Source organism: Pagrus pagrus, assembly GCF_965226575.1.
Source record: "Pagrus pagrus genome assembly, chromosome: 12".
NCBI classification, from domain to species: domain Eukaryota; kingdom Metazoa; phylum Chordata; class Actinopteri; order Spariformes; family Sparidae; genus Pagrus; species Pagrus pagrus.
In genome coordinates this window covers 9,687,408-9,713,652 of record NC_140196.1, presented here as the reverse complement: position 1 = coordinate 9,713,652, position 26,245 = coordinate 9,687,408, and the positions used below count along the sequence as shown (strand labels likewise).

General features: G+C 43.4%; 2 protein-coding genes across 5 annotated transcripts; both read left to right on the top strand.

Moving 5' to 3' along the window:
* The first annotated feature begins 3,357 nt into the window (after positions 1 to 3,357).
* gigyf2 (GRB10 interacting GYF protein 2) lies at positions 3,358 to 17,212 on the top strand. Of its 4 annotated transcripts, none has more exons than XM_084368047.1 (29): positions 3,358 to 3,496; positions 5,505 to 5,557; positions 5,756 to 5,918; positions 6,099 to 6,194; positions 6,422 to 6,530; positions 7,501 to 7,606; positions 7,768 to 7,808; positions 7,898 to 7,933; positions 8,076 to 8,252; positions 8,572 to 8,783; positions 8,898 to 9,045; positions 9,599 to 9,850; positions 9,957 to 10,126; positions 10,249 to 10,405; positions 10,523 to 10,689; positions 10,924 to 11,018; positions 11,214 to 11,342; positions 11,506 to 11,636; positions 11,733 to 11,833; positions 12,660 to 12,800; positions 12,889 to 13,047; positions 13,134 to 13,385; positions 13,470 to 13,592; positions 13,720 to 13,956; positions 14,120 to 14,316; positions 14,432 to 14,583; positions 14,690 to 14,907; positions 16,105 to 16,249; positions 16,336 to 17,212. In XM_084368047.1, the coding sequence occupies exons 2-29, from the start codon at positions 5,520 to 5,522 to the stop codon at positions 16,401 to 16,403; spliced, it is 4,020 nt and encodes a 1,339-aa protein (XP_084224173.1). In that variant the 5' UTR covers positions 3,358 to 3,496; positions 5,505 to 5,519; the 3' UTR covers positions 16,404 to 17,212. The 4 variants fall into 4 exon arrangements, with proteins under 4 accessions (XP_084224173.1, XP_084224174.1, XP_084224172.1 ...); XM_084368048.1 differs by having other exon boundaries at positions 9,954 to 10,126; positions 14,690 to 14,883; XM_084368046.1 differs by having other exon boundaries at positions 9,954 to 10,126.
* Positions 17,213 to 17,312: 100 nt separating this feature from the next.
* On the top strand, positions 17,313 to 26,176 carry snorc (secondary ossification center associated regulator of chondrocyte maturation). Its single transcript, XM_084368054.1, has 3 exons — positions 17,313 to 19,848; positions 24,654 to 24,815; positions 25,152 to 26,176. The coding sequence occupies exons 1-3, from the start codon at positions 19,773 to 19,775 to the stop codon at positions 25,259 to 25,261; spliced, it is 348 nt and encodes a 115-aa protein (XP_084224180.1). The 5' UTR covers positions 17,313 to 19,772; the 3' UTR covers positions 25,262 to 26,176.
* The last annotated feature ends 69 nt before the right edge of the window (positions 26,177 to 26,245 follow it).

Sequence of the window (26,245 nt, the reverse complement as noted above, 5' to 3'; positions counted from 1 at the left end):
CATGTGCAGTGCGTCAAGGACTTAAAAGTGAGGCAGCAGTATGACTACGGGGGCAGAGGGAGAGGGCGACAGAGTTAGAGTATGTGCTACTTGTGTGATTTGTCTGTGAGCTTGAAGGGAATGTGTAATGAAAGGTTCAGAGACTACTCTACGGTGGGGGCCCGAGGCCATCCATAAAGGCCTGCAGTTGCCATAGGAATAGCATATCCATGGCAACAGAGGGAAAAAGAGGGTAAGCACGATAAACACCGGTGAATAGGATAACAAATGAACTTTCTGGGTAGAGGAGAAACAGTGACATATTTCCTGTTCAGCAGGTAAACTCCTTCTGTCTTTGTCTAAAGCCACATGTCTACATGTATTATTAATCAATTCTGGAGAAATAGCGCGCACGTGTATGTTGTGTGGATGGTTTCTTTCCACCAATACACCTAAGTGATCAGTTTCGGGAGGCTGAGCACACTCATTACATGTGAAGCAATAACCACAAATTAATCACACTAATGAAACTCGTCTCTCTAACGTCCCTGAGGTTTTTAGCAGTGTGGCCTCTCAAGGGATGTGGGTCTCACAAGATTATTGATTGCTCAAAGAAAAATTACTTTAGAATATAATTGCTCTTGTACAGTTTATATTTTATTCTAATGTTGTTATATGCGCTTGTATTTTTTTTTTCAACCTGATGACATTACTGCATCATTTTATCCCAAATGCTGTAATCTCTCTGTTGGCTTAATACCTTAATGCCAAGTATCACTTGTCTCATAAACTTGTTTGTTCTCACAGAAATAAAAACTTTATAAAAGATTAAGACAATATGCAGTAACAATAATTGTTAAAAATAAAATATCAGCAGTAACCTCAATTCAAATTGGAAGTTTACTTTTGATTGGTGACTTCTCACTTACCTGAATTAAAATAATTGTATGTTTGCTGTTTATTAGTTCTGTTGGACGTGATTAACTGTTAATATGTGCTGCCATCCAAAAATATGTTGAGCGATGACTTTTTAACATTACAAGAAATAAGAAGCAATGACAAAAACGTATGCGTTGGCCGGGAATCGAACCCGGGTCAACTGCTTGGAAGGCAGCTATGCTAACCACTATACCACCAACGCCTTGTATGTCTATCTTTTTGGAGCCGAATTACATCTGATCTCAGACCAGTCAACAGACCACTCGCTGTTTCCACCTACATCCTTTTTTACGGTTGTCATGGCCCAAATCATCACCTTCCACGCTGCTGCAAAAACATACTAACATTTAAATAGTCAGTATTCAAACTTGATCATAACATAATTCATTTAAAATGCGTTATGTAGACTGAACTAGCGTTACATACCTTTAGTGGTGTTACAGTGGAAAATAATTTGATGTATATGTAATAAAAAACGAAAAGTATCGTGGCCCGTACGGGGATCGAACCCGCGACCTTGGCGTTATTAGCACCACGCTCTAACCAACTGAGCTAACCGGCCATGAGATGAGAGCAGAAAAACAATTGAAAAAATATGTTGATGAGGGCTTTCATTCATCCAGGTCTTTGTGATTTTGAGTGCTATATCGTCGGTACCTAGACGTGTTTCAGCCTCTTGAAGACGACACTACTTACTCGATCCTCTGAATGGATACACTCCAATAAAAAGGAAAAAGACGAAAGGTGATTGTGTGTGTTCTCATGGTTATATTGCATCCAGCTCCTTCACTACATTCAGACCTCGTGGCGCAACGGTAGCGCGTCTGACTCCAGATCAGAAGGTTGCGTGTTCAAATCACGTCGGGGTCAGTCCTTTTTCTTCTTACCTCTGCTGTAAACTCAATTATTTCGGTGTCCACTCTTTCATTTTTTGAAAGGCTGTACTCTAGGGCTGCACAATTACAAAGTACATTACCTGTTGTGCTTTTCATTCTGTTATTATCAACAATTTGTTTTGCCAGTATATCTTTTCTAATGTATGCACATATTTCATAGATTGACACAAAAATTACATGTATTTATACGTATTTTACTAATCTGTATATTATGTTACACTATATTACTTATTTCCCCTGTTAAAAGGATGTTTTTTTTTACTCCACATTCGTACATACATTTCTATTACTGTGTGATGGGTACAGGATAGTCCGAAATGACTCATCTGAACTGTCTCGGCTGCAGACATTGTCACTGCCAGTTCCCCTGATAAGCAGATAATAAAGGACCATTAGGTAAAAAACAGAGGTAAAAAAAAAACTGGGCTCGTCCGGGATTTGAACCCGGGACCTCTCGCACCCTAAGCGAGAATCATACCCCTAGACCAACGAGCCGCACTGCGATCTCAGCCACTGCGACAGTACAGAAAATTTCCAACTGCCCACAGTCTTACTTATTTTGCGGATGATTTCACTATACAGGGTTACAAACCTCCTAAAATACCGTCAGTGTCACCATGGGCGCACAGTAATTCAAATCATAGTGGATTATAGTACATAATTATTACAAAAGTGGCCATAAATAATGTTTTTAAACTTACTTCTGCCTGAAAAAACACTACCAAAAAACAACTGTGTGTCTTTTCATGCTACATGGATCCTTTATGTGATTGAACCCACAAAACTCACATGAACAAGAGTATTCAAGATTTTGTTCATGGTATATTTAAGTTTGACATTTTTCATTGGATATTGTGAAAAGGTACAGGTGAGTCCTCAGGTTACGGTTAGCTAGCAGACATTCAAAGCTAAATTTGCCAACTAGTGTTAGCATGCAATGTAAGCTAACAAGAGACAGTATGACTGTGTAGTTGGTACAGATAATGTTAGCGTTACTTTACTTTAATTGTTTGGAAATTGTAAGTCGGTATTAGCAACATTTCATACCTTAAAATGAGCTCATTCGTTGCACAACTGTTGGCACCAGCTAGCCCTAGCTGCGTTATTAGCAGTTAGCTGTCCCAGTAAGCATAGCTTGAGAGTTACCCTACTAGTTTGGCAACATTCCAGCCTAAAGGTAAATGTATTATTATGTGCATATCTTATGACTACAGAGATTTATCTGCCTGAGATTTAACCACAATTACAAAATTGTGTTTTATTTATTATTTAATGACTATTTCCATCGCTCTTTATATTCAGATGGTGTGTGAGGAGCTTACATTGCGGTGCACTTGAGCGGTGGGGGGTAGGGCCCGTGCTGTATCCCCCTCCTAAACACTTCAGATGCGTAAAAACAACGTAATACCCGCTTTGTTTAAAGCACATTTCATGTGACATGTTTTTTTTTTTAATAACCCTGTTTACAATAGGCGCATTAAAACGCCACAGTGATACATACTCACCCCCTCGTTGTTTTGTGAATACAGTACAGTCAGCAAATCTGTCTACGGCATACGGGTTTTATCTGCTGTCATGTGACCAACACTCAGCCATCTTGTGCGAAACGGAGAGAGAGAGAGAGAGCCCAGAGAGAGCCACACAACTCGCATACAAACCTTGTGCTGTCAGAACAAGCAGAGGTAAGACAGCCAAAGTTTAATACACTCGGAAGGACAAAATCGTACACTTAAGTCAAGTGACACGTCAGAGAGTCCGGTTCTGGCGAGCTGGGGGGGTTGCCGGGGACTGTTGTTTAAACCACCATGTTTACTTGGCCTCGCAGCACCGGGCTCTAGTGCCTCCGTGTGCGTGTCCGGGCCGTGAGAAGTGCGGGACGGCTTGACGAGGAAATGTTGTTGTGGATCCCGGCTGCTCGAAGGCCGCGTGTAGCTAGTTTAGCCAACCTGTTAGCGTGCTTAGCCACAAGTGTTGAGGGGGGTTAGGGATTAACTCGTGCCGGAGCAGTGTTACGTTTAGTTATGTGGAGTGTGTGTGATAAAATGTCTTCTCACGTGGTGAACTAGATTAGTGTCAGTACATATGTGGCTCTATGTTAGCGCATGACAGGCGACGTAGGGTTAAAACGCTGGCAGTTGGCCGTTAGCTAACGCGCTAGCATAACCACCTTTTGGCTATCGTCCTGCTGGCTAGCGTAAAGACCCTGGTGTGGTACGAGCATGTAGCATACTGGAAGTTTAACTAGCTGAAACATAACTACAACTCTCCTGTCAACATTTAACCATCAGGGGAAGTGTTGGCTAATGTCAGGTACTAGTGCCCTGTTATTACACATCCATGTTTGGTTGTTTATCCGGCTGGTTAGCTTGCTACGTTAGCTAACGTAATGTTGGTAACCCGGGGATGATTTCCAGTTAACCTTCCCGAGTGACCATCACGTAGTAACTTCACTAACATCAGCCTCAGTGTGATCATCTAACAGCAGGATGGGTCAAGTGTGATTATAGCTTGTGTAGCCGTGTATTCCCTGCTTCCCTGTTCAAGATTAGCATTAACGTCACACGTTGGACACTACACAAGGTAGTTAGCTAACTATCCGGACAACTTTGCTACAACATAATGGGCCGTCATCTTTTTTTTTTTTTTTTTTTTCTGCTGACTGAAGCTGCTTCCTACTTTTTATTTAAGTGTGACATGATCAAACTGATAGAAGTTGTGTTGTTGTCGAAGCTGTGGGCTCGTAGATGATTCACACGAGTCATAACGTTATGTAAACTCAGCCCGTGTTTCAGTTGTGACCCTATATGATCACTGACAAATGTGCGAAGCGTGCAGGAGGGCTGCCACAGGGACCATCCACTCCAGTGTCGTTATCGCGTTATCTACCAACTTACACGTGGCTTAAGTCCGGGCTCCCATATGGTCAGACGGTGTTGTGAGTGCCTGTCGCCTTTTGTGGCTGATTCATGAGGAAGCCTTGCTACTTTTTAATACACCTGTTTTTGTTTTAGGCCTTTGGGTTAAAGGTTAAAGGTCGTCTTTGCAGTACGTGATTATTTATTTTTCATTCATTTTATTTTCATTTAAAGTAAAGACAACCCTCCCAAGTTGTCAATTACAGGTGTCTGACATGCCCTCCTCCTCGCAGGCTGGGAGACCTCCTAAAATAGCTGTAGCAGATTGAAATTGTACACTGCTCGAGCACTTGTGGGATGGGTTTATGTGTCCTGAGGAGCTGGAGTACGTTGACAAAACCTTAAGTGTTAATCATATCCTGCAGAAATGGGTTTGGTAAATGAATCGCCTCAGTAAAATCAACACTTACTTGAACCGGTGTAGTGATATGACAACGATTTATTAAATTAATTCAACTTGTGGATGTGAAAACTGACTTTAGTTGTCCTGATTTCAACACACAGTGATGATGATGATAAAAAGCAGAAATGTGTGCTGCAGTTCAGTCGTTGCTTCATGCAGCACATGCTAAATGTCACGGCCTAATGAACTTTTACTTTCCCCCGGATGTTCAGAAGTATTCATAGTGTATGAACGACATGACGATCACAGACCGCTTAACTGTGATTGTTTGTAGTCACAGTGGTGATGCGTGCCTATATTGTCTTACATTTTATGCATGTTTTTTTTAAAACTGTGAGCGGTGATAATCATTTTTCTGTTTTCTATTCGCAGAACTTTCAAGGAAGAATGGCCGAAACCCAGACACTTAACTTTGGACCAGAATGGTAAATGAGCTTCTGTATGAATTCATGATCAGTCTGAGGGGGAAATGATTTGTAGCTTGTGAAACTGGTTTTCTGTCGGAGGCCCGGCGTGCAGCTTTTTGCACACATGTTCAAACATGCGAATTGCCATCTCAGCTGTAGCGTTGTCTCCCTTCCTCTGTCCCTTCTGTTTTTTTAATACCCTTTGTCTCTCCGCAGGCTCCGTGCCCTGTCTGGAGGCGGTGGCGGCGGCAGCGGCGGCGGTGGAAGCGGCTGCACGGTTGCCTCTCCGCCCCTCTCGCCTGCATTGCCAAAGTATAAACTTGCAGACTATCGCTACGGGAGAGAAGAAATGTTAGCACTTTATGTAAAGGATAACAAGGTTGGTAGGCCCCGTACCGTCTGGATATTAGCTGTTGATGCAGGCTTGCAGTCGGTGTGATTTGCATACAAATTATATTACTGCTGAGACTTGATTTACATTCACCTTACCGGGTGTGACTCTTTCAAAGCTTTATGAATATTAACAGTGAAGCTGTGATTGTTTATTTCTGTCCTCCAGATCCCTATAGACCTACACGATAAGGAGTTCCTGCCCATATTGCAAGAGGAGCCCTTGCCGCCTCTGGCGCTCGTGTCTTTTACAGAAGAGGAACAGGTAGGAGAGCCTGTCATAGTATCAGATCTCTATCTTGATAAAAATCAGAAGCTGTTTCTGAACTTATCGCTCAGATGAAATTAAATGTCTTATTGCCCTCCGGCCAGTTGGCTTCTTATACTAATTTCTTGGATGATACCGTACTTCTGCAAACTAGCCTGCAAAGAAGAAAGCTGAAAACCTGTTCTTCGTCCACCCCGCTCCCCTCCCCCTGTTTGTGTTTGCAGAGAAATTTTTCCATGTCTGTAAACAGTGCAGCTGTACTGCGGCTGACAGGGCGAGGAGGTGGGCCGATAGCAGGGGCACCGAGAGGCCGAAGTACCTCAAGGGGTAGAGGTAAGAACTGGACTAAGACGATACGTGAATGTGTCGTGTTATCTTTCTCACCTGCTTTTACGCTGTGGAAGCACAATGCTGGAATGAGGTTTTTAAATGACCCTTTATTTATTTAGCTAATCTGTCTGTGGAGGTTCAGAAGTCTGAACAACTGCAGACAGTTAAGATGCCATAGCTTGAGACAAGGGGTGTATTATTAGCACTCTGTAGGTGCTGTGCTTACTCGGCAGACTCTTCCCCAGCTGCTTACACTCGTAATAAATGTGTCTCAAACGTGGAAAACCCTGTCTGAGATGGGAATACTAGTAGCACGCACGCACTCAGGACACCTTAACACTTCGCTCAGTCGGTTAAAGCTGCGTACTGTATTTTTAGGACGCTGTTTAGCTCTCGGACAGGAAGAGTTTAGAGAAGTTCAGTATAAAGCAGCTCCGGCTTCTGTGTGCTTCAGATGAACCGTGTGAACTTTTTCTGAACCGCCCTAAATTGAAGGTTGCTGAGAGGCCATGTCATGTAGAGGGTTTTTATTATAAACAAAGACATTAATACTAAAGGTAAACTACAGGGTCACTGTTGGCTGATATTGTTTATGACTCAGGGAGAGGACAGATGAATTTAAAAACCACAAGAGCTGTTTTATCGTACATCTTCTGGATGTGAAAGGGAAAGTTCAGCATTATGATTCAGCAGATTTGTTCAGTTGCTGGTGGAAGTTTGGTTATGTTTGTGCATGTGTCGGTAAAGAATAAACCATTTAAAATTCAAATGTATTCATCTGAGTACCTGTGACTTATAGCTGCAGAAAGTGGGCTTCTGATCATCTGTTTTGGAAAACATCTGATGTTTTGTTCAACCCTGCGGATGTTTTAAACCACATTTGATCCTTTGATCACCTAATGCTTAGCAGTTTATACACAATCACTAGCAACGAAACCTCTTTAGGTCACATCAACCTTTTGACTGTTTTCAGGCCGGGGGAGAGGAGACGGAGGGTTTTACCAAAGAAGTTTTGATGATGTGGAAGGTTTTGGTCGTGGAGGGAGGGAAATGCACCGCTCCCAAAGCTGGGAAGAAAGGTATTCAAATACTCGTTTGTGGTCATGAGTTTTGTTGTTACAGTCTGTCCTTTTTTTGACAATGTACAGACGTTTCATTTGTTAAGTTGTTTCTGTTCGGCAGCTGTGTGACAACGTTTTGCCTTGACTTTACATAATGTGTGGTTTTGTTTCCACGCCAGGGGAGACAGAAGGTTTGAAAAGCCAGGTCGAAAAGAGCCAGGTAGGTGATGAATTTTGTTGCTCATATAATCGATGCACAATGTGCTCATTGGCACTGGCTTATCTTCTTGTTGTTCTCTGTCATCGCAGTCGATGCTGCTCCAGGACATTTTCAGATGAATCACAGTAAGTGTTTCTTATTGAGCTATAAGAGTTCATATTTCTTTAGTAGGTGTAAATGAAACAAATAACCATTTTTAATGTGATCTATCAGTGTAATGACGATGGCTTCACCATTAACCATCCCTCTACCCACTCCTCTTTTCAGTCCGAGGCAATTATGAAGATGGAGGAACAGGTCTACCGAGGAAGCACGAGTTCACGCGTGCAGAGAGTGAGAACTGGCGTTCTTCTCGTGACGATCAGAACGGTGAGGATGATGAGGGGGGCTGGCGCCTGGCGGGTTCTCGACGGGACGGTGACCGGTGGTGCCCTCCGAGCCCAGGTGGGCACTGCACCGACCACATTACCAATACATTTATCTTTGATAAATGTAGTGTGTTCTGCCAGTTTTGATGAATGATTGTTTCAGAATGAGGCACATTTGTCTTTGTAGACTTCTGTGGCTAACAGAACGATGTTACATGTACCTGGTACAAATTAAGGGCATATGTTTTATGTAAGAGACAATTCAATGGTGCAATGAGGTGTCCTTTCCTTAACCTCCCTGCGCTTTAGACCTGCACATCTCCATGCTAAGAAATCAGGCTGTTTGTTCGGTAGCACAAAAACAAACGACAAAGGGTAACTTATTTTTTCCCTAGATGGGCCTCGGTCCGCAGGGTGGCGGGAACACCCAGATCAGCGCCGCCGTTTCCCATTTGATGCAAGAGAAGACGAGCGTGGCTACAGGAGGCCACGGTCAGGCAGCGGCAGCCTGGAGGACGAGAGGGACAGCCTGCCAGAGTGGTGCCTCGAGGACGCAGATGAGGAGGCGGGCACATTTGACTCATCAGGGGCCTTTCTCTCACTCAAGGTAAGATGAGACCTGAGAAGACTTTTCAAATAAATGAGTGAATCACAAAGTACTGATGTGCTTTTTTTTTTTCTTTATATGTTACTGTAATTGTGTTCTTTGTTGTGTATTCAGAAGGCATCCAAGGAGCCGATCTTGGAGGAGGCGGAGCTCGAATTTAAGCCCTTGGAAGAGTGTGAAGAGGGCCTGGAGGAGGAGGACAGTCACCCCAAGGAGACCAAAGAAATGGAAACAGAGGCCAAGAGAGAGGCTGAACGAAAAGGTCAGTCAGTGTGATAGTTTCATTGGTCAGAACTTTCAGTTATTATACAGAGAAGCTCCACTGAAGTTGTTAGTGTCTTGCTGGTGTTGGTTGTTTAATCTGGGAGAAGTGTGGCTTAATGGGCAAGCTGCAACTTGCAACATGAGAAAATTTCAACTAATCAAAAGAAACCCCTTATTTGCAACGCATGCATGATCATGTATTAGGACTCAAGTATTTGCAAATGTATCTACAATTCACAAGTGACTATTGCTCTTGTGAGGTGTGGCCCCTTGGTCTGGCAACCGCCACTGTCTTGATGGACTATGATGTTCTGTTGCCTCAACACCAGAGTTCGATAAAAAAATCTCACATACCGTTACATTTCATGGAAAACGATTTTTAAAAAGTCTGTTTGTCTTTGCCGTCAACGATACAAAATAACACAATAGACCTTGAAGTTCATTTTCTTTGGTCATACTCTGTTCATAAATCAAGGAGCATGGTTATATTGTCGATGATCCCATCTCAACATTTATAGTTGTTTTTTGTTGGGGTTTTTTTTTTTTTTTAGAGTTGGCGAGAGTGTCAGAAGAGGCTCCACCTGTTGCTTCACCTGTTGCTCCACCAGTCTCAGAGCCCCAGGCTCCAGTCCAGTCTATGTCTCATAGCCAGCCGAGTAGAACAGAAGAGTCTGAGAGACCAGCTGAACGGCAGCCACCCCGGGAGCTCCCACCAGAGCCCTGCAAAGTCCCCCTGCACATCCCCATGTCTAACAGCATGCTCGAGTCCCGACCCATGACCCACATTTCTACCACTCGTACAGGTGGGATTTGTGCCTGCAATCACTGTACTTCTCACTGTTAATGGGACTTTTTCTGGACAACCTCCTTATATCTGCTTTTTTCTTACTGTACTGTTCTGTGAAGAAGTATCTGCTCCGTCGCCCGCCATCCAGCTACCGCAGCAAAAGCAAATGGAGGTTCCTGTGGTGATGAACAATCCTTTGACCTTCTCTTCAAGTATGTTGGCACCTATTGGCAGGCCCACAGCTGTGCCACACGACACAGATGAAGACGAGGGACTGAAACACTTTGAGCGGGTAAGTTAGTAGATTTTAAACGTGAAAGAAAACAAAAAAATTAGTCGCTAGGAATATCCCTAAAAACAGTTGATTGTGTTACTTCTTCAAAATTCTTTGTCTTTGCTCTCTTCCTTCCCCAGGAGGCGGAAAAGATGGTGGCATACCTACAGGATGGTGTGGTGGATGATGACAGACTTACAGCGAAGACTTCAGAGAAGCCTAAACCTTCAGGTCTGCCGCTCACTCACGAGGCTGCTCTCAAGTGGTTCTACAAAGACCCCCAAGGGGAGATACAGGGTGAGACAGGAAGAGGTTTTATCTATTTAAGATGCGACTTAAAAAACTGACACTTATTTATAGAACTGCTCCAGTGTTGTCCCTGAGTCTCGTTTTCTCTGTTTGTGTTTCTCTCAGGTCCATTCAGTAACCAGGAAATGACTGAGTGGTTCCAGGCTGGTTACTTCACCATGTCTCTCTTAGTCAAAAGAGGATGTGATGAGGTGTTTCAAGCGCTTGGAGAGATCATGAAGATATGGGGGAGGGTACCGTTCACTCCAGGCCCTGCACCGCCGCCTCTACAGGTATGAGTTGGCTTAATGTGTCAGGTTTTATTCCTCATGCCCAAAAGATTTGCTCTGCAATCGGCAAGAGCTGCCAGTCCCAGACATGACCTGTAGATGGCGTGCTATTCCACTCTTTCTAGCAACGAGATGTGTCAGAGAAGCCTTCATGTATCAGTTATGTTAATGTTTGCGTTGGGGGACCCTTTCTCTCTGACCAAAAATGATGCCTGCTGTGATTTATCGTGACTGCAGGGGGATGGTGATCAGGAGAGATTGAAGAGGCAACAAGAGCTCACTGCTCTCAACCTTTACCAGTTACAGCAGCTCCAATACCAATACCTCCTCAGGTACACCCAGCTCAGATGTGACTCTTGTTTTCATTTGCTGATGCAGCATGATTATTCACAAGTTATGAATACATTTGAAAAAAATCCAAGTACACATGTACAGCCTGTCTCACTGTGTAGGTATAACACAGTGTGTAGGTTTAACTTCATTTCCTGGGTTTCTCTAATTTCTCCCTTCTCCCTTCCACTGTTCAGGCAGCAGTATGCTCAGGCCCTGGCCCAGCAGAAAGCTGCAGCTCTTAGCTCAGCTCCTGTTCAACAGCAGCAGCAGCACCAACAGCAGATCAACCTGCTTCTACAGCAATATCAGGCTCTCAAGCTAAGGTTGATAACAAGCGCACACAATATTGCACAGTCATATCTCTTCGTCTCTAAATAAATCTGTACCTGCGCTTCAGTGTTTAGAAATATTACCTTGCATTGACATCAAGGGAACATGGCATTTATTAATATCTATTTATATCTATATTTTCTTATGTTTCTGTAGAGCGTCTGAGAGCCTCCTACCTCCTGTCACCCGGTCCCTGTCTGTACCAGATTCTGGTTCTGTGTGGGAAATGCAGAACTCGTCCTCTCAGGCTTCCTGCACACCAAACCTCCAACAAGCTGCTCCAAGCAGTGAGTTTCTTCCTGAAAGATTCTGTCGGTTTCATTTTCAAAAAACGTATCATGTGACAGCAGGTGTAATACATCACATTGTATCACTCTCAACAGCGTGGGATAGCAGCAGCGTGTGGGATTTACCTATAGACTCCATGGCACAGGCTCCAACCATCGAGCAGATGCAACAGTTTGAAAAGTCAAAGTCTGCAAAGGTAAATTGTATTTCTGCTCACTGTTGTGGTTGTGGTCAGTGTAAAAACAGTTTGAATCGTCCAAAATTTTCATTTAAAGTAACTTATATGACACTTTATTTAAGATGTTATTCTAAATAAGTCGTTGTTCACCAATCAGTTGCAAAAAAATATCTAAAAACAAACAGAAGAGTCACTAGATGGCAGAATTGTACTTTACAATTACAAGTACCAAAAGAGTTGCTCTGCAATCGGCAAGAGCTGCCAGTCCCATCCATGACCTGTAGATTGCGTGCTATTCCACTCTTTCTAGCAATGAGATGTGGTACTTTTTTTTTTACTGAAGCGTTTCCTACCAAAGAGCACCTTAATTACATTTTGGTGAACATCCTGATCACTTAAGACTTTTTCTTTTTAACCTGTTTCTATTCAGAAGTTTAAAAAATGAGCTTTGCTAAAGCAACACACTGTTTGTTATAGGCATTAATGTCCACTAGAAATCTATGCAGATTTGGCAGAAACCGCCAACCGCCTATTTCTTTAACCAGTGACCTCTTTCTGCCCTCTGGTTGAACCATCGTACAGTTTCCTCAAAACATTACTTTTTCTTTTTACAAACCCTTCATACAAAATAACATTTTGTGTAGAGGATTTTCTACAACCTAAAAGCATGACAGACCATTGAGAAATATAGCGTAGTCCTCTCAGCCATCTGACTGTACCGAATCAAGCATTTGTGGCAGCCAATTCCTAACATTTGAATGGTACTGTATCATTAGTCAGAATTGTTCTTTCCTCACATCTCTGCAGATAAAACCATTAATGTATTTATTTTCTGATCCAACAGTTGGAGCTGGAGAGGCGTGAGGCAGAAATGAGAGCCAAAAGGGAGGAGGAGGAAAGGAAACGACTGGAGGAGGCCCTGAGGGCTCGCCAGGAGGAGGAACGCAAACGTTTGGAAGAAGAGGAGCTGGCAAGGAAAAAACAGGTGGAGCTAAAAGCCTTTGAGCTACTGTTTCATTGTGAGTCACTAATCTCTGATGGCGGTGAGACTGACCCGGTGTTGTCAATCTTAGGAGGAGGCATTAAGACGGCAGCGAGAGCAAGAAGAGGCACAGCGTAGGCAAAAAGAGGAAGAGGAGAGACTGGCACAAGAGGAGGCTCTCCGTAGATTGGAGGAGAGGCGGAGGGAAGAGGAGGAGAGGAAGAAACGGGAAGAGTTCCTCCGCAAACAGGTAAGCTAACATAAACATATCATCTACTTCATCTCCTAAGTGGACCTGAGAAGTTTCTCCCTAAATTGCAACTTCTGCCTCACCAGGAAGAGGAGCGCAGAAAGCAAGAGGAACTCGAAGTATTGAGGAGGCGTGAGGAGCAGAAGCGAGCGGAGGAGGAGGCGGCAGCTGCTGCAGCGGCTGTTGCTCTGGCGCAACAACAGGAGGAGGAGCAGAAGAGGAGAGAACAGGAGGCCCAAAGACAGCAGGAGCTGCAGAGACAGAGGCAGCAGCAACAAGAGGCCCTCCGGAGACTTCAACAGCAGCAGCAGCAGCAGCAGCAGCTTGCACAGATGAAGGTGAGGGCGCAGAGGATTAGTCAGCAGAAATAAACAGTATGAAATGTATTTAAAGTTAACAAAACTCCTCGTCCTGATCTTCAGCTTCCATCCTCCTCAAAGTGGGGCCAGCAGTCGACCAACGCTCTAAACCAGACTCAGAACGCCCTGTCACTGGCCGAGATCCAGAAACTGGAAGAGGAGAGAGAACGACAGGCGCGGGAGGAGGTAAGGACAGCGAAACAGCCGTCGTCCTTTTTAAAGTCAGGCTGGTGCCTTTCTTGAGGTAAAACTGATGCCTTTTGACTTCATGAACAATAATTTACGTCATCCTTTTCTGTCCCCGTCCCCACAGCATCGACGTCAGCAACAAGAGCTCCTGAAGCTACAGCAGCAGCAGGCCTCGCAGCTAGCTCAGCAGCCCCAGGCCAAGCTGTCTGGTTGGGGAAGTGTGGCCAAACAGCCGGCTGCCACCAAATCGTTGCTGGAGATTCAAAGGGAAGAAGCCCAGCAGATGAAACAGCGGAAGGATCATCAACCCCCACAGCAACACCCCACCGTCACCAACCAGATCCGCACCCAAACCAGAACTGTACGTGACTTATGTGATGCTGCATCTTATTGGTTAAAAGAGGATGGAAGTTTTAGACATCAGCTTGGGCTTTGAGAAATTGTGATGGGTTTTTTCATTGTATGTGACCTTCAGCCCAAGAAATGCGAATCATGTCAGTAACCGTATCTCCCTCTCGTCACAGCCGTCTCTGAGTAACTCAGTGTGGGGGTCTGTGAACACCAGCACTAACTGGGGCTCAGACTCCAGCAGTATTTGGGGTGACACCCAGAACTCGAACATGGGCTTCTGGGATGAGGCTGTGAAAGAGGCTGTCCAGCAACCTCCCCAACCCAAGAAAGGCAGCACGCAGAAGAACAACAAAGGCAACGCCAACCTCAGGTATTTATCAAGAGTGCCAGAATAGAAGTCTGACTAAACATATGAAGGATATGAGTGATACAGAGTTTAACACCTTCTTTTTGTTTTTCTCCCGCCTTTGTATGTGCGTCTAAAGTAACTCTGTGAGTGGGCGGGTCAATAAGAAGGTAGAAGAGGAGGAGAAGCTGCTAAAGTTGTTTCAAGGGGTCAGTAAGAGCCAGCAGGACACCTTCATGCAATGGTGCGAGCAAACTCTGCACACCCTCAACACAGCCAACAACCTGGATGGTAAGACTTCAGAAATATGTTTTGCAAAGGCACTCCACCCACAGCTATCGATGAACCATTTCTGGAAGCCGAATTCACAAATGTTCTCCGTCTGTCTCCCTGCCAGTTCCCACGTTTGCATCCTTCCTAAAAGAAGTGGACTCTCCATATGAGGTGCACGACTACGTCAGGGCCTATCTGGGGGACACTCCCGAGGCCAAGGACTTTGCCAAGCAGTTCCTGGAACGTCGTGCCAAACAGAACGCTAACCAACAGAAACAGGCACCACAGAACCAACAGCAAGCCCTCAAGCAGCAGCAGGTGCGCCACACTGAAGCCAATCCAGTGAGTTTAAAGGCTCAACATATGAGTACAAAATGTTTAGGTCCCATGTTGCCTCTCAAAAGCCGTGTGATTCAAAACAATCTAAGCAAGTCATCCGACACTGCCAATGCTGTCGCACTCTCATTTACATATGTGGTGTGACGGTCTCCTGCGTCACTCTTTGGATCAGCCTCAAAAGATGTAATTGGTCTGCTTCTTTCCTAAAGGGGATAAAATCCAAATCCGTCCAACTGATCCTCTTGTCAGACTGGTCTGGCTCGTTAAAGCTGCATATCAAATCATTTTATATAAAATAACCTCTCTGTGGTCCATCTCCCTTTTAATATTTCTGGGTGTGATTGGACGTCACGAGCAGTCGATCACAGAGTAGATTTTAAATGATTTTTTGCATCGATGTGAATATGCTGTTATTTATCAGGTATATTGATTCATTTTACCATCACACTACATATCGAGATTTTAATATGCAAGTCACAGGTACTGTTATGGATTATATCCATATTGCCAACACCTACTGTGTAACGTTTGAAGACAGCATTGTGTTTCTCTTCAGTGTGACACAGTTACCATATCTCTCTTCAACACCTTCTTTTTTTAAATTGGCACAAGTGACATTTAAACCCTTTGAACTTCAGGGATCGCCACACTGAGAGTATTTAATTCTGTCCAAACACCATTTGAAAAACTGATCAAAGCCGTTCTTAAGATGAAAAACCCAACACCAATATGAATGCACATAAAAACAAACATGATTTAGGAAAATAAATCAAACAAGAACAGTATTCTACCGGTTAATCCAACAATTAATTGATCGGATAAGAAATAGTTTTGCTTTATAATAGCGAGCATACAGAGAAGACAGCAAATGAACAACTAGGCCCGATGGTTCTGTAATTACAGTGAGGTGGGTCAAGAGTTGTAGCACAACCCTTAAACACTGTAAACAAATGTACATTAGCCAGTCTTATGAAGCTAGTAATCGAGCATCTTAAGGTTTTGTTTCAGCTCGAGTCTTCTGCATCTCATGATTGTGTCACAATGATATATAATTGGTATTATTTGTGATGAAATCCATATTTACTGTGATCACATTAAGCAATAACACTTTGCTGGTGTCACAGACCAGAACTTCACAGAAATGCTTCGTCTCCCTGCAGCTGAGTCAGTCTTTTAAATCCACGTTTGTCTCCTGCTCAGGATTCTGTATGGGGTGGAACAGGATCTTCGTCGCTCTACCAGTCGAACCATACGAGTGGTCAGCAGCAGCAGCGCTTTGAGACCGTCACCTCAGGGAAGAAGAAAAAGAAGCAGAAGATGGTCCGCGCAGACCCCAGCCTTCTAGGTGAGAGCCGAATCTGAAAAATCTGCAGCGACGTGTCACAGCTTTTTATATCCCGTCTGCTAATGGGATCTCGTTTTCATTTTCAGGTTTTTCTGTGAACGCGTCATCTGAGAGATTGAATATGGGAGAGATTGAGACGTTGGAGGACTTTTAAGGGACTGCAGCCAAGCAAACCTCCACTGACTGTGTCCGATATGAACAGCGGCTGTTTCACCCGAACCCCTGCTGCTGCCCCCTCGACTGCTTCCACGACTGTCACCTTTACTTTCAGTTTCCCGTTTATCAGACATGACTCTGGTAATCCCTCATAAATTCTTAATTGAGAACAAACGGTGATCTCTGAGGCACGGCGCGTTTCCTGTTGCCTACGGACCTATAATCTGACGAAACCCCTCCAGAGAAACGGACTGGAGCAAACTGGCCAGTGAAACAACCGACCAGCCGAGAGAGCAATCGCAAGATAAACTCAAGGTTCGGGAGAGGCGTTGATCTGCTCGGCGTTGATCTGCTTGGCGATCATCTGCTCGAATCATGTCCTGTCCCTGGCAAATTTCAAATTTGGCATCCATTGTATGGGATGTTTTTTTTTTTTAAGTGTGGATATACAGATGGGGTGGTTGGGGTATTATGGGCAAGGTCAGAGAGATTATATCCATTGTTTTTGTTTTATTTATTGAAATTCTCCGCTTCACACTTTGATCCCCTCCCCCTCCTCTTTTCCCTCCCCGTTTTCTGCTGGGTGTTCATGGATGACGACGGCAGAGTAGAGCCCAAGGATTCGTGCCCACTTATGTCCTGTTTTAAGGACATCGTCAAAAGTTCCAAGTAGTTATCTATTTCTTGTAAAATACTAGGCTGTTTAAAGAATAAACTTTCAATTCTGCATCTGTATTATAATATATGAAAATGATCTGCTGGAGTCATACTTTTTTATTGCAGTATGAAATAAAACAGTCTGATGTGTGGGCTGTGCACACCCGTGTCTGAACTATTCAGAAAACCCACAAATGTGCAGAATTCATTTGATTCACATGCATTGACCCACTCACACTGCAGAGATCCTATTAAGAGCTTTAAAAGTATAAATGAAAGTTAAAACCAGGTATCAGCATGCACAATGTTGATGAGCTAAAGAACATTTTAAATCCCTTGTAGCTGAAAATGTTGTATTTAGTGTTGTTTAATCACATCTGGTAATCTGCTGCAACTGGAACTGGAACTGGAAAGTAACCGTTAACATGCAAACTCACCACTTGATAGTATTGCGTATTGGGCTCAATTGGTCATGGTTGGTTAAATCCACAAAGAGGAAATGAAACCAGCCGATTCCTTCTAATGAAAAGCGATAACATTTCTAAGCACGCACACAGATAATCAGCATATTGAGCAAGCAAAAAAGGTTTCAGAAAAGCCTTGAATACAGTAACAGAAATGTGGCAAGACTAAAAAGAAATGGGTAAGGACAAAAATGTCCCTCAGCAATCCACCAAACCTTTATTTTTCCTGTGGCTAACTGCCTTAAAACTGACATGACCTATTTAACTTGATTTTCAAATCAACAAAATATGAAATTGTTCCTTTTTCCCTCTCAAGTTAAAGTCATTATATTAATTGTATTAACTCGAGTAACTACTTCGCAGGCAAAGATTTGACCTACAAAACTTCACCGATTTGTCCCGTCAGTCAGCTTACTAATGATGGAGAGTAACACTTAATGTCTTCTGAGACTCGGGAGGATATTAGTCAATCTGACTATAGACCGGATGATGTGGTTTCACACATCTCAGATTTGTTCAGCAATTTTTGTAGGCGAGGCATTGTTTGCATTTACAGCTGTTTCTCTCAGACAGACAGTTGACTGATAAGAACTGAGCTGGAAACTGCAAATAGAAATGTCATTATCTAAAGCTAGCTACGTTGCTTAATCCATTGACGATAGCGACAAGTGTGATTGAGTTTGACACTGCTGTACAAAAAAAACTCCTCAATCAACATGTCTTTTTTCGGAGCAACCGCATATAGCAGCTTCTGGGTCGACTCAAAAAGATGGGCAAAATAAACTCCCATCAAGAAATTGGCTAATATGAAAACAATGACAGGCTGATTTTTAAATACATTCAGGGAAATGTATGAGCCTATTTCCATCAAATTAGCTCTGGTTCTTGAACCTGTTATTAGTTATATAGCAGGTCGGCCCTCGTTTGCTCAGTTTTGAGCAGAACCGTTGCAGTCGTGGATCCCGGATCAACGGAGGGGGTCGCACAATTGCAGGACGACCTGTAGAACATGACGCACCCACTTCGGTCCACATTTCAGATCGAGCAAAGCTTTCTCCAACTTCTCAGGTTCCCAACTAATTTACGTTTGGTCAATTTGCTCTGAACGGTTCAATATAAGGCATGCAATCCAAAAAGGAACCGGTTCAGTGTTGGTGGAAAAGCCCAAACAGGAGACTTGGACTCAAACCGATTTACAAGGGGTAGTGGTTGAAATCAAAGTTGTAGGTGCTGAGATATCCTGACTATATGGCCCAATCTCACCTTTTTTCCACATCCTAGCGGTGCTTTATAGGCTAACATTAGCGACCTGTGGTCCTAATCTGCCAGTCAGCACAGATATTGGAGGAGCGGTACCAAGTGCAGCAACTTTGCTCCAGGACTTTAGTTAAATGTTGGGCATCATATGCCATCAAGAGGGGGGAATGCAACATTGAAATGCAGGACTGGCGTGCACAATTTAGCAATGACGGTGTCATGTTAGCTAGCCAGATTGTTTTGCACTCGTTATAAACAAAGCGACCACAACACTGAACCCTCTATCCCAACGAGAATCGAGACACTGAGGCATGAACGTGGAAAGAGGTGGGATTGGGCCATAAAGTCAGGATATCTCATCTCCTACAACTTTGATTTTGACCGTTCATATACTAATCTGTCGCATGCAAGTCCCCACACTTTTGGAAAGCACAGAACTAAATTGCCGGAGACCCCCTTTAAACTCCCTTAATATTAAAACAAGCCAGTCTGTATAATGAGTACTTTTACACTTTGCCTCTACTGAAAAGTGCAGGGATTTTATGTATTATAAATAATGTTTACATGGAGAAACTGGCACATTCAGAACTCAGTACTTCCTCCAGCACTGCCATCTTCAGATTCTGATTTCTTTGCTGTCATTATTTTCTTCAAGAGCAAAAGCATAAAAATGTCCAGCAGAGACCTTCATGATGTGGCCCGGCCAGGGTCAGCGGCTGCCGAGTGTTTACCCCTCACACCCAGAGGAGTTTTGGAGTGGGTGTGCCCTGCGATGATGTGCTCATAAAGTCCACACTGTCCAGACGGTCCTGTGCACACCTAGTCCCTCCCCTTCTCTCACCCCCTCGGCTGCCTACCTCTCCCCCTCCTGTGCTCCCCTGTACTCTCCTCCTGCTCCTCTCCCAGGGTCAGTTACTCGTTTGAAGTTACAACTCGAGCAGTTTCGCGGGACTCTTTGCTCTGTCTGACGCTCATCCTTCGCAGCCAGCATGGTTCACAGCAGCAGTATCTGCAGATTCCTCCTCCTGGTGCTCCTAGGCCTCATGGTGGCTTTTGTACACACAGGTAAACCTACATTTTAAGTGTCATTGATATTTTTTAGCTCATTTCTGTGGGATGGGAGACAAGTACGCGACCTCACCAATGTGTGCTGTGAGTAATTATAGTAGTAATGTTCCTGAAACAGAGGACAAAGTCTGATTTATATGGAAAAAAGCATGAAAGATGTGATTTGTGGAAAATTGTTTTTTAAAGAAAAGGTGACAGATTGTGTAAGTAAGTCACATGTCTCATATATTAAGTTGTTTCTGATCTTTTTTGCTTTTTTTACAGACTTTTTACCATGGGTAGGTTCTAAGTTTTGTATTCCAAACCCTTTTTTGTTTATCTTGCTGTATTTGATTCAGGGGCTGATGTTTGCTCCCCTGTAGGCATCAAATCAAAGATGTGTGTACACGTGTCATTTTGCCCCTCTTTTCCACACACACATTCACAGGCCTGCATGTGTGAGTCTGCAGCCTGATGTAAATGATGCAGTTGTTGAGGCGCTGCAGGCTGTGAAAGCTGCTCTTTGACAAACAGGATGACTCAGTTGCTTTCATGATGCCCGATCGTTCACTTGAAACTGAATAAATGCTCTTGAGTTCGAGCCACGAAGCTGAAGTGATTCGGTGTAGTATCGGTTTGAGGTAGTGGAACGTCCTCATCTGTGAGCACTTGTGTAAGTGCTGTCTGGCAGATTAGCACACTCGCTGCTCTTTCTTTCACTTTCACTTACATCCGTCTGTTCTCTGTTCCTCTTTTGCTCTCAAATCAGTTTAAAAAAAAAAAAAAAAAGCTCTGGACACGGTAGAGCGGCTCTCACGCTCAGAGGTCACAGTGGAGGTCAAGGGGGCAATGACACGACAGGGATTTAGCGAGTCGACGGTGTCCTCCCTGTCCTGTGAGAAAAAGAAACATCTGTCACCTTCAGGACACAACTTACTGGGACAGAAAAACAAATGATGTCAGGGTTTTCTAACACTGAGGTGCTATGACTTGCCGACACCGTTCTAAAAATATCTTGCGGCCTCCTCTTGCTTTGGACTGTACAGTTTTACGGTGGAGGCGTTTTAATGTCTCAAAACACTCAGGGATACTTTTTATTATCTGGATGGACCCCAGAATAGATTTTTTTTTTTTAGATCAACCAACAGAATAATCTGGCAAAATCCCCCTTACAATATCAGTGTAACACAGGGAGGAGAAATGAAAACAGGGCAGACTGCGCTCTGCCTGGCTCTACACAATTTCCAGCCGCCTCTTATCTGTTTGTTGTGACAGATGTGGTTGTCATGTACATTTTGTGATGTTTTCGAGCACTGCGGCCGATCTTGACCACAAGCGTGTGTGACAACCAGCGTGACGTGCAGACACCGACAGCTGACTCATGGGAAGTCAAGCATGGGAAACAACTGAGATGTGTGAAATAAAAAGTTTCAGCAATAAAGTGTGATGCTTACTCACACAGTCTCGCTTCAAACTTCCTCAAGATAACTGTAAAAGCAGAGCCTTGTCCCACGATACAGAGAGAGGTTTCATCACCAGTTTTGTAATTGGGCATGGAGACCAACTCTAGCAGCTTAACCTCATTCCTACTCTCCTCGTTTCAGAATAAAATAAAACACACACTGGTCATTAGTCAAATATTTTACTATGGAAAATGTGGAAAAACACCTGTGGAAGCTAAAGAGGGTGAAGCGAGGACACATGACAGCATCGATGTCATGTTTGGGCTGCATCGCTCGCGGTTTCAATGCTTGGCCAGGTTGCTTTTCACACACACCCGTCTGCGCGCTTTGTCATCTCTCCGGCTGGTGTGAAAACCTGACCGAAGAGGCCTGAGGTACCAACAAATGGCCTTCTGTGTTTTTAGTGTATGAAATCAGCCTTCCCTACGGTCTGCCAGGCTTTTATGAGTCTGGATTTATGTAAAGAGAAGGAGGGTTCTTGACTGACACATGAAGTCACTTTCTAAAATGTACTCTAAGAGGAATTTCTGTAGGTAATACAGCTCACCCCAAATAAAAAACATTAGATTGTGATTTAATTTAAATAATTATGCATGTGTTAAAAAAGGAAATTGAACAGCCAAACAGTGTTAAACATTAGGTGTTTGAGAGTATATCTCGAGGTTACGTTTTACTACATCAAGCGCTCAAAATGCTGCTGCATCTGCACAAGGAACGATTAATTTGCCACTTTTTCGGTTAATTTATTGGCCAACCTACTTTAGGTTAAACCACGCCCACTTCTGTATGACAACATTTCTAAACGGCATATCACAGCTACAGTTGCTAAGAATAGCGGTACAGGTATGGTTGTATGATAAGTGCTCACAGCTTTCAAGCGAGGACTACCAGTCCAGTCAGAGTCAGCTAGTAGGACTGCTAGCTATAGTTAGTAGCAGCAGTTAGTAAATAATAATTTGAGTGCGATTTCATGTAAAGTAATGATACAATGCATCCCGAGATGCTGGCTCTCACCTAATCTCATGCGCATGACGAAACCAAAACATGAGAACGAATTGTGTGTCGTCTGCATAGAATAGCATTTTGAGCACTCGCTGTAGTCAAACATGGCTTGGATATATAGATTTCTTTCTCTCTGTATTGCTGTCAGCGGGCTCCATAGTGTTATACTTTTCTTTAGTAAATTTACAATAACCAAGTTGCCATATCTGAGTCAATTACAACATGTTAGCATCATGTGTTGCAGTCAGACCGTGCTTGAAAACTAGTAAGAGAAAGAGAAGTTGAAATAGCTAACTTAGCTTAAAGTTATGAATAAATGGTTGACGTCTTAGAGTTATGACCAACTGAAATAGTTCGCTTTAAGTGATGAATAACCGTGACATAGTTAGCTAATGGTATGGAAAACCATTAGCTAGCTAAAAGTAATGGAATAACAGTTGAAATAGTTAGCTAAAAGCAATGATTAGCAGTCAAAAGAGTTACATTTAATGGATTCATTGTTTTAAATACTTAGCTCAACCAGAAACAATTAGTCAAAATAGGTAGCTAAAAGTAGCTAGTAGTAAGATGGACCATTGTACTAATGTTAGCTCAAAGTAAAGGATGGACAGTTGTGCTAATGTTAGCTCAAAGTAAAGGATGGACAGTTGTACTAATATTAGCTAAAAGTAAAGGATGGACCATTGTACTAATGTTAGCTCAAGGTAAAGGATGATCAGTTTTAATAGTTAGCTAAAATGGACAAATAGTTAAAAGTAAAAGAAGTAATTGATAAACATTTAAGTTGGACCTTTATGGAGTTCAGACAACAGACAAAACCTGGGAATTATGAATGATGCTAGCTGTCAGCTGAGAATAATTTGTAGAGGCTTCAGTCATGTTAATTCCATTAAGCTGAAACTTCAAGCTGGAGTAAACCCCTCCTTGTGGAAACAAACGACTACGGAAAACATCGTGTTATTATTTTTTGCCTTCTTATTAAATCAAGCTGTCCAGAAGGCACAGCCTTTTACACACAGGGACTATTTAATAAACAAGTTTGTTTGACATCCAGTGCCCGGCCGGTGCCTGGTTTGGGCCTGGCCGGTTGTTACTGGTTGCAGCCTGCCGCCCTCCGTGACCGCACAAGCTGCCTTTTGTGCCCTCGGCTGAAGGCCTCATTGATGGCTAAGCTGGCCGGAGGCCCGGGCCTCCAAACCTCCGGCCAGCTACGGTACAGGATGCTTAACACGACTCAGAGTCAACACTGCAGCATTAAAATACTCACATCAGAAGTGCATATCAGAGTTTAGAAGATGCCGCAGCCAACGTGCCAACACTGAAGACTTGAGATCATACAGTATCATTTGCACTAGTTATCTTCGCTATCGTGTTCCTGTTTCTGCTCTTTCAGAGAGAATAATTTAAGTCTTCTTTGATAATGGCAGAGAAAATATGTAAAACGGGGTCAAGGAGTTTAGTGAGGGGCGTCAGCGGCTACAAAGTAAATATGTAGCATTAAATAAGCTGAGTGTAAATATGTTTGGACTACGGTTTTGTTGGTATGTGTAGAGTTGAGGATAGGATAAGTGAATCAGTGAGTGGGTGGGCTTGTGTGTGAAGAGTTTGGTTTTTCAGGGGTGATGAAGATCAAATTTTTTCCTTTTTTCCCTTCAGATTTCAAAAGAATAGCTGTACAGCCATTTAATTAGCATCACGGCGACGGCAACCACAATCACCAAGAACATTTTTGATGGTCTATCCTCAACTGCGCATTCAATCGAGTTGTGTTAGGAAAAACAGAAATGTGGTTCAGAATGAGACTTTTTGTTCTTTGGCTACTGAAGAGGTGTGAAAAGTCTCAGGGCAACTTCGTGCTCAGATGGGAGGAATGTCAGAGGACAATTTGGGATGGAAAGAGAACAGACGACTGATTGGCAGAGGATGAGAGAGCAGAGAGTTGTACAGAAAGCTGTTTGTGCTGAAGCATAAAATATCTACTACTCCACTGAAATAATTAAGCAAACCTTAGTCGAAGGAGTTTTATGGACAAAAGACAAGCTTGGTTGAACCCTCGAGGAAAACATGTGGAGAGGCTACCTGAGGCTCAAACGGACAAAATGTTCATCCTCTACAAAGACATCCTTATGCTCAGGCCTGAGCCGTTAACCCAGGTAGACAGAGAGAGGCTGTTGGAGTCATTACAGACGGGGCCATGTATGCAGCTCTGCATCCCCGAGGCCTGAGAAAAGTCAAACAGAGCCATTAGCAAAGCAGTGCACCTCGTCAGTGAAATGATTGCCTTAAGAAAACACGCAGAGTCAAAACTACACAGCAGGTCAGCATCAGGGTCTAAGAGACTTTCTTCTTGGTCTGCAGAGACGGTTTCAGATCCTGCCTCACCAGACACCCAGGACACAATGTCCGGAGATCCACCCAGTGACGTCACCACCAAAGACCCTTTCCAGGACATGACGGAGCAGCCCTTCACCTTCGATTACGAGGACATCAGGCACTCCCAGGCCATGGATGAGGAGGAAGGTAAAACTGACATTTGACAAAGCATTTACAACCACCACATTTGTGTCACTCTTGTGTGCCCAAAACATGAAAATTCAGTCATTATCTACTGGGTGAAGTTTCGTTGTCCACAACACATTTCTGGAGCTTCACAGCAAAACAGCTTTGCACTGAAGAAGATCGGGAGATTGCTGCAACACTGTTTCGCTGTGAAGCTTCAGAAATGTTTTGTGAAGTACTAAACATCACCTGATTTTCCCTCGGCATGGGGCTGCGTGGATAATGACTGACTTACCATGTTTGGGTGAACTGTTCCTTTATAACTGCACCTCTTCCTGTGTGTATGTGTTTGTGCAGGGGTGCTGGGGCCAGGGGCCATCACAGCCATCGTTATAGCAGTGTTCCTGGGAGCGTCTGTCCTCCTCGCCCTCATCGTCATCACGCTCAGGAAGTTCACCGCCTCCTAGAGTGAATACATTGCATCTTGTGTGTGTGTTGTGTGCGTGTGTTCGTGTTTGTGTGTGCATCACGAGTGTGTCGACTGTTTCTCTTTCACCTCTTAACTGGCTCCGTGTCTTCCTTTGAGAGATGAGTTTGTGTCTTTTGCTTCGCTGTAGATGCTAAGAAATTGTGGCAGGTCCCTTTACTATTTACAGATGTGTAAACACTCTGACTGTCGCTCAACGTGTCAACTTGTTGCTAAAGGTGCGATGTTAGAAACTGGCTGGCTCTTCCAGTGGAAATCCGAGCGTGTTCATGTAATTTCAGCATTTTTTCAAAGTCTTGCATGCATGCTCAAAATGGTTTTTAATGACTTTGAGAGTTTGATGTGAAGCATCCTGCATGTGTTTGCTCTTATTTGTACATGAGGTGTTGTGTGCTTTTGTTAGTCTGTGTCTCGCTTTTTTCCTTCAACGAGATTTGAGACGTATGCCTGCACGTGAGGTTTTTATTAGTCTTTCACAATGATTTCACCACGTGCCAAAATAATTTCTAAAATATCCCCGCGGTGTCACCCGTGTACAAGTTTTGAAAGTTTGTATTGCACCATTTACAAACATTTGTAGAGTCAAAATAAGAAGAAAACATTTGAAAAAGGCTTCTTCGATGAATGTAAACAGGGTAGTTGGGGTTTGTTTTTACCTGCAGAGCAAATATAAAGTTAGAGTGAGGATGAATGTGTGTTTGCACTCAAGTGAGTGTTTGTAGTTTTTTTTTGTTGTTGTTTTATTTGGAGGAAGTTATTTTAGTAAAATGATTATGTATTTTTCTTATACGCCTCAGAGTCCAAAGTACTCAGCCATACATGTGGCATAAGGTCACTTCCCAATTATTTGTTCACGATTTAAGTTGAATTAATACAATAAATCACATGCCAAATGTCTGTGACTACTGTGTGGGTTTTTTTAGCACATGACTAGTGAGTCAGCACAGTCAACAGAAGGAGATTC

What these genes read in the sequence shown, in the direction of transcription:
- snorc (XM_084368054.1), top strand. Translation starts at nt 19,773, where the DNA reads ATGGTTCACAGCAGCAGTATCTGCAGATTCCTCCTCCTGGTGCTCCTA. An exon ending in GGTGGCTTTTGTACACACAG is followed by an intron (nt 19,849 to 24,653) that starts GTAAACCTACAT and finishes CTTGGTCTGCAG; the next exon opens with AGACGGTTTCAGATCCTGCC. An exon ending in GGCCATGGATGAGGAGGAAG is followed by an intron (nt 24,816 to 25,151) that starts GTAAAACTGACA and finishes GTGTTTGTGCAG; the next exon opens with GGGTGCTGGGGCCAGGGGCC.
- gigyf2 (XM_084368046.1), top strand. Translation starts at nt 5,520, where the DNA reads ATGGCCGAAACCCAGACACTTAACTTTGGACCAGAATG. An exon ending in CATTTCTACCACTCGTACAG is followed by an intron (nt 9,851 to 9,953) that starts GTGGGATTTGTG and finishes TGTTCTGTGAAG; the next exon opens with AAGTATCTGCTCCGTCGCCC. An exon ending in GACTGAAACACTTTGAGCGG is followed by an intron (nt 10,127 to 10,248) that starts GTAAGTTAGTAG and finishes TTCCTTCCCCAG; the next exon opens with GAGGCGGAAAAGATGGTGGC.